Source organism: Centroberyx gerrardi, chromosome 10, assembly GCF_048128805.1.
Source record: "Centroberyx gerrardi isolate f3 chromosome 10, fCenGer3.hap1.cur.20231027, whole genome shotgun sequence".
In the NCBI taxonomy this organism is placed as follows: domain Eukaryota; kingdom Metazoa; phylum Chordata; class Actinopteri; order Beryciformes; family Berycidae; genus Centroberyx; species Centroberyx gerrardi.
Genome location: NC_136006.1, coordinates 29,978,133 through 29,988,895, shown reverse-complemented (window position 1 = coordinate 29,988,895; position 10,763 = coordinate 29,978,133). Strand labels below are relative to the sequence as shown.

General features: G+C 38.0%; 2 protein-coding genes across 2 annotated transcripts; one reads left to right on the top strand and one right to left on the bottom strand.

Moving 5' to 3' along the window:
* The first annotated feature begins 218 nt into the window (after nucleotides 1-218).
* rabl3 (RAB, member of RAS oncogene family-like 3) lies at nucleotides 219-6,842 on the top strand. Its single transcript, XM_071920115.2, has 8 exons — nucleotides 219-307; nucleotides 833-924; nucleotides 1,546-1,675; nucleotides 1,771-1,885; nucleotides 3,682-3,832; nucleotides 4,719-4,790; nucleotides 6,111-6,149; nucleotides 6,339-6,842. Exons 1-8 carry the CDS (start codon nucleotides 262-264, stop codon nucleotides 6,393-6,395), a joined length of 702 nt encoding a protein of 233 aa, XP_071776216.1. The 5' UTR covers nucleotides 219-261; the 3' UTR covers nucleotides 6,396-6,842.
* A 19-nt stretch (nucleotides 6,843-6,861) lies between these two features.
* On the bottom strand, nucleotides 6,862-10,200 carry LOC139927833 (granzyme B-like). The gene is made up of 5 exons (XM_071920114.2): nucleotides 10,106-10,200; nucleotides 9,003-9,150; nucleotides 8,424-8,562; nucleotides 7,458-7,718; nucleotides 6,862-7,174 (listed from the first exon to the last, which is right to left on the bottom strand). The coding sequence occupies exons 1-5, from the start codon at nucleotides 10,152-10,154 to the stop codon at nucleotides 7,004-7,006; spliced, it is 768 nt and encodes a 255-aa protein (XP_071776215.2). The 5' UTR covers nucleotides 10,155-10,200; the 3' UTR covers nucleotides 6,862-7,003.
* Between the last annotated feature and the right edge of the window lie 563 nt (nucleotides 10,201-10,763).

The following is a 10,763-nucleotide window of genomic DNA, read 5'->3' as shown; positions in this document are numbered from 1 at the left end:
ATCTCGTATCAATTTCCAGGAAGCGCCGACCTAAACAAAAGGTTTCTTAATTCCAATTGGCTGATATATATCACATGTACATTCAATAGCCAATAGAGGCGAGGGAATTTTTGACTGATATTAAGACGGCCCAATGCCTTTGTAAAACAGGTCTTTCAGTTCAGACGAAGTCGTTATATTGAACCAATTACATAAGAGAACTGCAATTTACAGGCGGGGACTCAATTGTGTTCTTCCGGGACTTGGCGGCTGTCACCAAAAATGGCTTCTCTTGACAGGGTAAAAGTGTTAGTTTTAGGAGATTCAGGTAAGAATGTTTTCTTTTTTTGACAATTCAATCACTCTATGAACATGTCTGCTGTGCGTATTTACATGTGTTTGGTCTAGAAAGCATGCTGCGTTGTGGCCTGGGTGTTTAATGTTGCCTGGCTTATCGGCAGACCTGCATACCTGGTACAACATAATTTAAAACCTTTTACGAATCTTTATGGTGTTATGGTCAATTCGGCATATAGATAACCCTTAAACAGCACTTTGTTTGTTAGAACTTTTAGAATTTCTTCACACCGCTCGCTTCCACCCTCGGTGGTTTATTTTGGTGGAAGAAGACTGTGGAAATAAGAGGTGAATCAATTTTAAAAGTTGAAATTTTATTGAAATGAGTGCTGCTTGGTGTAGTTGATGTTTGCTAATTAAAAAGTGGCACCTAATGAGTCGTTAAAGGTCTTAAGCGATGCTCTACCAGGTGTGTACCGAAAAGCAAGACAACATGAAAGTTGTCACAAGCTTTGGCCTTCAGCAGTTATCCACCTACATCCCTTGTCTTTCGCAGGTGTAGGGAAGTCTTCCCTGGTCCATCTGTTATGTCAGAATCAGGTTTTAGGAAATCCATCATGGACTGTTGGCTGCTCTGTGGATGTACGGGTAAGCAGCTTGAACACCTCTTGTTTACTACAGCCATTCACATTTTCAAGTTACTCTAAATGTAGTGCAATGTAGTCAAAATTTCACAAACTGTAGGATAGGACCTAAAATGACTCCCCAGGTATATTAGTCTGTTTTAATGTCCCTTGGTCCTATACTTGTATAGCTACTTAGGCTGAAAAAGTTAGGAACCATGGTCTGTTCCATGTTTCAAAATGTACTAGGGTTCAACAGATGTAGAAGTTTGAAGGCCAACAGCCAGTATTTAGTGCCGAAATTCAACATCTTTTAATTTGACCATTTTCATGCCAAAAAATTCCCAAAAATATTCAGTCAGTTTTATCCCAGAATGTTATTCCTGTCAAGGTGTTAAATCCTCTGAAACAGCATTTAGACCATGGGACACTAAAGCTCTCCACTGAAACCAATAGTAATAATATATTTATGCATACAAATTAATTAGAATCAATTAAGGGCTTCCCATTGACAACCAGTGTGTAGTGTAGTGTTGATTAATTCTAAAATAACTATGTAATCACACAACTTACTTAAACTTAAATCACATCCATCATATCAGACTAGTGCTGTGGTGATCAGTCTAGGAAATGATTCAATTTCCAGGTTCATGACTATAAGGAGGGAACCCCAGAGGAGAAAACCTACTACATTGAACTCTGGGATGTCGGAGGATCTGTTGGCAGCGCCAGCAGTTTGAAAAGCACCAGAGCTGTCTTCTACAATTCAGTTAATGGTAAAGTAGATTTTAGCAATGTTGGCATTTATTCAAACAAAGCAGAAAATGTATGGATCGCTAGTTTTTGGTATTTATTTTTTGTATTTTTCCAGGCATTATATTGGTACAGGATTTGACGAACAAGAAATCGTCTCAGAATCTCTACCGCTGGTCATTAGAGGCTTTGAACAAAGACTCCTCTCCAACAGGAGTCATCGTCTCAAATGGGTAAGTACAGTAGGCTTGAGTCTGTATATTGATTGTTTTATACACACCTGACCTCACACAATACATTACAGCTCACAAGGACAAGCATTTCATGATTTGCATTCACAGTATTTATATTTATATATAAACAGTATTTTTGTTTATATATGTATATATATATATATATATATATATATATATATATATATATATATATATATATATATATGTGTGTGTGTGTGTATATGTGTGTGTATATATATATATATCACAGTGCTGTGAAAAAATTATGATTTTAAAATTTGATTATTGTCTGAGACCTATACAGTGTTTTCTATTATGCTAAAGTAATGAGAAAATTCTATATATTTTTATGAAGTTAGAAAATTCTAATAAATGAAAAGTGCAAAAGTAAGTGCGCCCCTTGAGCTAAACTGTGTGGGAAAACTAAGAACCCTCTTGCTCTTAGTATTGCTATCACTATCACTATTGCTCTCTCCACCTACATGTAAAACCCTTTCTCTGGGGGTTTCCAAAAGCATTCTGGGAAATGTAGCAAATCACCAACTGGAGTAGAAATGGACAAGACAAGTTTAGGGAAAGTGGGTACAGCAAAAAAGGTAAATTACAACAATTCATCACAAACTTCTGGAACGAACATCACAGACTGATGATATCTAACAGTATAAAAGTATCCGAGGGTGGAATTTTCCTTTTAAGGAGCTGCTAACCCACCTAAACAGTTTCATCTGTACCAGTTTTAGTGTCTCGTGGTCTAAATGCTGTTTCAGAGGCTTCTCCACCCTGAGGATAATAAAAATCTTGGGGAAACACTGAATACTTGGCATGAAAACGGTCACAATTGATAGATATTGAATGTCGATTAAAAAAAAATCAGCTATTGGTGACTTCAGTCTAAAAATATCGGTATAACCTTCAAAAATCCATATTGGTCTAACCCTAGTCTCCATAAACGAATACTTTAGCGGCCGATTCCAATATTTCCACATGCCGCACGGTTATAGACAGCAAACATGTTCTCAACGCGTTTCTTGAATTAGGTTACTTAATTTAGTTTGTTGATGCTGGTTGTTGATCGTAATGATGATGATGATAATGAAGATGATGATGAATGGAGTAGCAGGTGAAGTTGCGATGTAATGAAAAAGAGCCTATGAAATAGGAGTTTTTAGTATATGATAATGACTAAATCAAATAACACAAAGTAACCAAAATAACGAAACAAAGGTTACATTATTTCCGATTGTTTCACAGTTGAAAACTACCACGCTCTTGGCTCCTGGATCAATTTACTGGCAAAAGCTTTGATTGCTCACTTCTTATGTTTCCTGTTTGTGTGTCTGGTGAAAACAGGGACTTGGCCACCAGGTTATGCTATATTCCTCTAAACCAGTGATTCTCAACCTTTTTCATATCGAGGACCCTAATTTAGTCCACATTAGGGCCACGGATCCCCATTTGATGAGATCTTCTCTCTCAAACTGAAATCTGAGAATATTTTTATTGTTAGATATGATTTTGTCCAGAATTCCATGACTATCTGTATTGTAGGTAGAGAGATAACAGTGAAACTATGATCAAAACAGTCATTCTTCTACATTCTCTAATTGTGTTAACTTCTTGTAAATGAAATAATGGTGGAGTTTAACAATTTATCAGTTTATCAAAGGACCCCTGGTGGTCCCCGGACCCCACGTTGAGAACCACTGCTCTAAACTATTCACAGAAAAAGGTAAAGAAAAGAAATGGCTCTAACAAATACAAATGTATTTTGTGGTGTTCTTTTCCCCCTGCAGCGACTACGACAGAGAGCAGTTCGCTGAGAACCCGGTGCCTTTGCTGCTGATTGGCACCAAGTTTGACCAGATCCCCGAGAACAAACGCAACGACGTCCTCACCCGGACCGCCTTCCTGTCTGAAGACTTCAATGCGGAGGAGATCAACCTGGTAGGTCGACTACACCATTTTTACTTTTGGCGGTGGCCGGCCGGGCAAGGGGTTGTGGATTAGAGCAGTGGTTCTCAACGGGGGATCCGGGGACCACCAGGGGTCCTTGAGGGAGTCCCAGGAGGTCCCCAGCAAATTGATGAAGAGTTGTTGTTCATTTACAAGAAGTTAACACAATTAGAGAATGTAGAAGAATGACTGTTTTGATCATAGTTTCACTGTTATCTCTCTACCTACAATACAGATAGTCATGGAATTCTGGACAAAATCATATCTAACAATAAAAATATTCTCAGATTTGGGTCCGAGAGACAAAATTTAGTCAAATGGGGATCCGTTTGGCCGGTGTTGTATTATGGGGTAACCAGTTAGTATGGAGGCATTTTTGTAGCAAAACACCTGAGAACATCCATGATGGAATTTGCACTCACAGAAAATATTCATACATCCATGTTCTACATTTGAAGTCGCAGAAAAGATTTACTAATATAGAAGTCAATATTTGAATGAATTCAATGGCTGGGTAGTCATGTGATACTGATCTAGATTGCTAGGTTTGTGGTTGAATCTCAGTTGAAGGCAGAGTGTGAAAATGCCTAGCAACTCAGTGACATTAATCACATGTTTACTGAGTTTCCAATTCCATACATATCATCTGGAGAGTTTGCGTTATAAAGTGCACCTACAGAAGAGAGAATAGTCCTAAATATGTTTTTTGTCCAACAAAAGTTGCAGTGGAAATTCGTTAGTGTGGTTTAATTCTCTCTTCTGTTCATCACCCAGGAGGAAAAAGCAGTGACATATGTGTTACTTTGAAGCATTCAATGCGAAAAATTCAACCCACTTTCTTTGAGGTTTGTGGCTAAAGTGATATCTTGTTTCCCAGGACTGCACAAACCCCAGATACCTTGCTGCAGGCACATCGAACGCAGTGAAGCTGAGCAGGTTCTTTGACAAGGTGAGAAACCCAGAGTGCAGCCATGCGGCATGCACGTTTATTCTGCCTTTGTTGAAATGGCCCTTAAAGCAATATTCCACTTAGTTTTGACATGGGGGGGTTATTCGGCACTTGACCACCATGAAAACCAGAATATAAACTAATCACCAAGATCGGATGCAGCTGGACGAGTTTGTAGCATTTGGATTTTTACTTTCCATTCATTTGAATGAGGCATGAAAATAGCCTGAAAACTGACATTTAATACGTTTGTGAACAGATTCAACAACAGATCCTGCTTTTAAGATAATAAAGCAGTAACTGGTGATTAGTTTATATTCTGGTTTTCAAGGTGGTCAAGCATTTGAGTGGAGAATTTATTCTAATAAATCCACTTATTGTTCTGTGGTGTGGATCTACTAAGAATTTACCAATACCTGTCACATGAAGTGTGTGCGATTTAATTGTAATCCGGTGCTTGGATAGTGTTCAAAGCATGGCATCACGTTGAAGAAAATGACGTAGCAATTTTTGCAGGCAAATTGAAAGTAGACATGATTAATAACATGCGCAGGGGACAGTTGTAGAGTAAAAACATTCTCCCTCTTTCCCTTTTTCCATATTTGATTATTAATTTTGAAGTATTTTTGTCAGGTAGGCCTTTTTCTTTCTGTTTTAGTTTAATTTAACTAATGAATAGGCTATTTAATGAGTTATGTAACAATATTTAGTAAAAAAATAATTATTGCTCAAATTGCCTGACATGCTAAATGACATAAGGTTTGAACTAGTCTACTGTAATAAGAAGTTGCACTTGCATTGAATTTTGCCTTGTTTAGTGTTGAATTGATACCTTTTGAACCTTTAGGGCCTTGGCTATTTCTGCAATGGGATTGATCCCTGTCCCAAAATTTGCCATGAGAAAAAATTCAGATGTCCCTCTCCCCTCTCTCGTGTCTTCCATTCCCCACCTGGAGGTGCATCTCCTCCTCCTCATACCCCTGTCTATTCTCTTCAGTCCCCCACACAATTCAATGTACAGTATAATATGCTGCAGACAACATGCCTGTAGGCTCATTTGGCACATGATGAGAAGTGATCTGCTTTCTCTTGGCACTAAGTGGGAGTGAAATTTGTGCTGTCTGGTAAATCACGCAGGGAGGGTCATTTGAAAAATCACTTCAACTGTTTTTATACCTTACAACTGGCACCCCCTAAAATCCATATTCATTACAATTAGTTGTTAAAAGCACAAGATGTTTAAGGCCCAGTTCCTTATAAATTTGAAATGCTCATGAGCCTCGTTAGTAGATTAAAATGTTCCATTCTGACATTTAACAGGTCATAGAAAAGAGATACTTCACAAGAGATCCAAGTCAGGTAAGTTTTACCTTGCCACTCTTTCATCTCTGTTATAAACAATACAATTAACAAATGATGTTATCATGGTCATTTTTGGTTAAAGGAATATAATACCCCAGCAGTTAATGAGCAGTTAATGACTGAAGTTTAATTTTGGGGCGCACTACTCCTTTATTGCAAAAGCTATCTCTTTCACTTTCCCTGCAGATGACGGGTTTCACAGACAGGAAACGGTTCAACTTCAAAAGTTTGCACTACGACTGACAAGCCATGAACACAACAGCGGCAGTCTGTGGTTCCATCTGTATCTCTGTGGCCGTTTACACCACAAGTCAACCATCACACTTATTAACACACTTTCAATATCTGCTCTCCTTTGCCCACCTCTTTGTCTCACTGCCATTTCTCCTTTATGTACAATCTACTCAACATGTGTACTGACTCTGTATTCTGGAAGTTTTTCATCTGCAAATATGTAGTTGAGACAATTGAGACATGGATTGCGCAAATGGGAGTGCAGCACAAAGTTAGGTAGGTGATCCTGATAATTTGGACACTCTTGCAAGTCCTACAAGATGGACTGAAACAGAGCTAAGGGCAGATGTCAGGAATATACAAAGTGAATGAGTAAATGATTAGAAATGAACAGAATACAATGTTTTTATTCCAGATGTTTATTAATTTTTGCTATATTAGTAAATTAATTGTTTACTTTTGTGTGTGCATATTTTTCACATGTCAAAGATTCACAAATCCGCTTCAAAAGCATTAATTTACTAAACATGCATTGCATTACTCCACAATATTTAATAAGCAAGTGACAAAAGGGCAATATTCTTGGCCTCTTCAATGGTGGCCCATGCAACATACCCTTATCCTTGCATCACCGTCTTAATCCAGGGGAGAAAGAAATGGATTTTCATGAAGACATGCGGATACTTGGGGTCATCACAACCCTTGTCGTCTTTTTCATTTTTATTTTTAGTAAATGTTGATATCCCCTGAGGCTTGGTGTTACAGATTAGCGGTCCACCGGAATCACCCTAGGATAAAAAGGCAACATGAAGAGTTTATTGAGTGGTTTAAACAAAACTAGGTAGCCTACTGTTTTTTATGAATGAAGGGGAAAAAATGCTCATTTTCCCATTAAAACTCATATATTTGAAATTACACATCGGGCTGTTAAACAACTTTCAATTGTCGAAGGTTCAAGAAACTCAGTCCATATCAACAGTGTTATCGGTGTATCAAAGTACTTCAGTCGTATTGAATGGCACTTGGCTACTTATTTGTTGATCTGATTCAAATACATTTCTGTTTGATTACCTGGCAAATCCCCCCCTTCTTTCTGTCAGAGTGGGTGCATATCATTTGGTCACTAGAGAAATATGTGCCCCACTTATGGTCGCACTCAAAGTTGAATTGCATCTTCACTGTCGTCTCCCTCAGAACATCAGAGCCGAGCGTCTCAGGTCCAGTTCGTCCCCAGCCAGCCACAGAGCACTTAATGTTGGCTGGGATTTTCCCATCCTTCTTGGGTAGTCCAATGACCTTCACATACCGATTCAATTTGGCATTCCTCTTTAACTGTGAAACAGGACAGAGCAGCACTCAGTTTGGCCCTTTCCAAGTGGGAAGTCACAGAGCAGCCATCTTAATTTGCCTCATTTGTCATTCTGCAGCTGTGCCACTGCATAAAAATATCTACCCGTCTATCAGTTATCAGTTATATCTTAAAGTTGCACTAGATAAAATTGTTATGTGAAAATCCAGTTGTTTCATCAGCCTAAATCACCAAGTGGGGCTGCAACAGAGAAGAGCGTCCCGTCCCCCTAAATGAGACGCTGTAGATTTGCCCTATTTGCCTAAATAAAATTCTGGTGTCGCCCACAACAATTGACTGTTTTTCATGTAAAAAAGTAAAAACATCGGGATTTTGTTATAAAAAAACAAGAAAACAAAAATGTTGTAATTTTTTGGGGCATTTATTGTTAAATATATACAGTATATTATGGCATGAAAAATTGGTAAATCAAATGTAATCAAAAAAGCATTTATTTCATTGTGACTAACTCTACAAAGGACTGACAGAATAATGGAACAAAGCTGCAGAGGGTAAAGTATGTTGTATTTTTAGTTTTAACAGACTGAGAATTTGAGAGTTTTAAAGACTGATAATAATAACATTATCAGCTAATAGTATTGTACAAATACATTCCAGAGAAATTGACTTCAATTTGTGTTTGCTTTTCTTTAGATGAGCAGCTAAGTGCAGTTTTAATCTTCGTTTACCTTGAGCAGCATAATGTCATTACGGAACTGGCCAGTGTAGTTAGGATTCTGATAGAACTTAGCCACCGGGATCCATTGCTGACTTTTCTCCTTCTTAGTTATGTTATGTGCTCCAAGTACCACCGTCATGTCCTCAGACCTGAGTAAATAATAAATACATTTAAAATAATTATATTTATTTATATATATAGCACTTTTCCCAACAATTACAAACAAGGGATTGAACAAGGGGCAGGTCAAGAACAATTATTAAAAGGTTATTACATAAATGCAGGTTTATCAAAATGTGTTTTAAGAACTGATTTAAATAGATGATACTGATTTAGCAGCCAAAGCTCTCATCATGTGGACCCCAGGAAGACTAGCTGTGCTTTAGGGCAAAGCTAATGGGGATCCTAACAAATAAACAAATAAACAAATCATCTCTTGGTTTTTTTTTATGAATGAAAATACTACAGTCTCTTAGCAAGATCAGCACATGTGATGCTTGCATAAAAAAATAATTCTGTAGCTTCAGCGCTTTAGGTTTACATGCAGTCAGATGTCACTGTGTCCTGTAAATATGTAAAATATACTCACATTTTGCAGTGTGCTGACGTTAAAACAAAGTCCTTCCGAATGAGCATCCCTCCACAAACATGGTGTCCTCGGACCTGGAGAGACACCATGTAGGGTCTGGAATGAGGCTTGGCCACCTTTCCGCTCACTATGCCACTCTCAGTGGCCTCTTACATGAAGAGAAGAGGGACAATTAATGGTCAGTGGACCAAGTCCAGGTGTGACCAAGTCAACTTTACTCAAGTCCCAAGTCACTCTCAAGTCTTGAGGCACAAGTCTCAGGTCAAGTTAAATCTAAGTCAAGTCCATGTCATTAATGTCAAGTCTCAAATCTAAATGTCAGAACAAATCAAGAGTCCAGTATCAATTTAACATCTTAAAGAAAACTAAATATTTTCAATGCAATATGGTTTTAATAGGATAAAAACTTGGTAAGATCATCATGAGTTTCAACTTCAATAAATTCAATCATTCCATACAAATTCAGAAAACAGAATTTAAATTCAGTCGTCTGCTGGAACAAATCTCATCACTTTCAGTCTAAGTCATTTACACAAACACAAGATCTCAAGTCAAGACTTTAGAAACCTTTTCAAGTCATCAAAGTACAAGTCAAAGTCAAGTCCCAAGTCACCAGAACCCAAGTCAAGTCAAGTCTCAAGTCTTCTCTTCATGCTTCAAGTCAAGTCTCAAGCAATTCAAATTGTGACTCCAGTCAAGTCCAAGTCATGCGACTCGAGTCCCCAACTCTGTCAGTGGATTATGTAGAAGATACAGCATCATAAATGCCCCAGCCAGATGATACTGTGACTGTGATTTTGCCTTGCTTACAAATCAACAAAAGCAGAATTCAAAGTATTTATGAAGGGCTTAATTCCAACATGATATACTACAGTATAGCCATTTTGGAAAATGTTGGCCTCTAGATATTCTTTGGTCAATATTTCCAAGAACAGCTGCTATTACGCTTAAGAAGGCTATTGACTATAAGCAAACTTTAAAGACTACCAATAACTTAAACCCATAAAGCACTTTACTTCTATGCCAGTAGTCATTTTGAATGCTACTCTTCATGCCCAAGCTGTACTTTAGAGAGGGGTTGTTGTAAAAATGTGAGATCTTACCAGTGAGGGAGAGCAGCTGAAAGAGAAATATAATGCAGTATTGCATCATGGTAGCTGTGCAGGAGTTAAAATCTGAACAGTCTTGCTAGCAATGCTCTCTCTGCCACTTTTTGTACCCTCCAGCTCCCACACCGGAAACTTTGGGTGGGGGGGGGGGGGGGGGGGGGGGTCTGCATCATCAAAATGATTCTTGCACAGAGGAGGTGTTTCACTGCAGCATGTCTATGTGAGACCATCTTTTGAAATAAATAATATTGTCACAAATAAGATAAACCAGCCTATTGTGTGGATTTATTGAAAGAACTTGGTGTAGGTGCATTACTGTTAAACCATCAATAACCTAATGCTTTTTTGCACTTCACGGTATTATTACTCTGCATTATATATCAGCAAAAACAATGTGTGGTAATACATGTGTGTAATGACACAGGGCAGCTTTAAAATGTTGAAAGTATTTTCAAATTACATTTAAGGCTATAGTGAACTGCTCAGAAACTAAAAGTCCTGAATATTGGCCCCATGTACTGCTTGGCTAAAAGTCAGACATTTTGCCATAAACAAACCCATGAACATTGATATCTAGATGTTCACAATTATTATTTAAGTGTCTGTGAAGTAGTACAAATACCCCTGCGCTTGGCTGATTCTTTTTCACTGT

What these genes read in the sequence shown, in the direction of transcription:
- rabl3 (XM_071920115.2), top strand. Translation starts at nt 262, where the DNA reads ATGGCTTCTCTTGACAGGGTAAAAGTGTTAGTTTTAGGAGATTCAG. An exon ending in ATGCGGAGGAGATCAACCTG is followed by an intron (nt 3,833 to 4,718) that starts GTAGGTCGACTA and finishes CTTGTTTCCCAG; the next exon opens with GACTGCACAAACCCCAGATA. An exon ending in TGAGCAGGTTCTTTGACAAG is followed by an intron (nt 4,791 to 6,110) that starts GTGAGAAACCCA and finishes GACATTTAACAG; the next exon opens with GTCATAGAAAAGAGATACTT.
- LOC139927833 (XM_071920114.2), bottom strand. Translation starts at nt 10,154, where the DNA reads ATGATGCAATACTGCATTATATTTCTCTTTCAGCTGCTCTCCCTCACT. An exon ending in TCAGCTGCTCTCCCTCACTG is followed by an intron (nt 9,151 to 10,105) that starts GTAAGATCTCAC and finishes TCTTCATGTAAG; the next exon opens with AGGCCACTGAGAGTGGCATA. An exon ending in AGAAGGGGGGGATTTGCCAG is followed by an intron (nt 7,175 to 7,457) that starts GTAATCAAACAG and finishes TTTTTATCCTAG; the next exon opens with GGTGATTCCGGTGGACCGCT.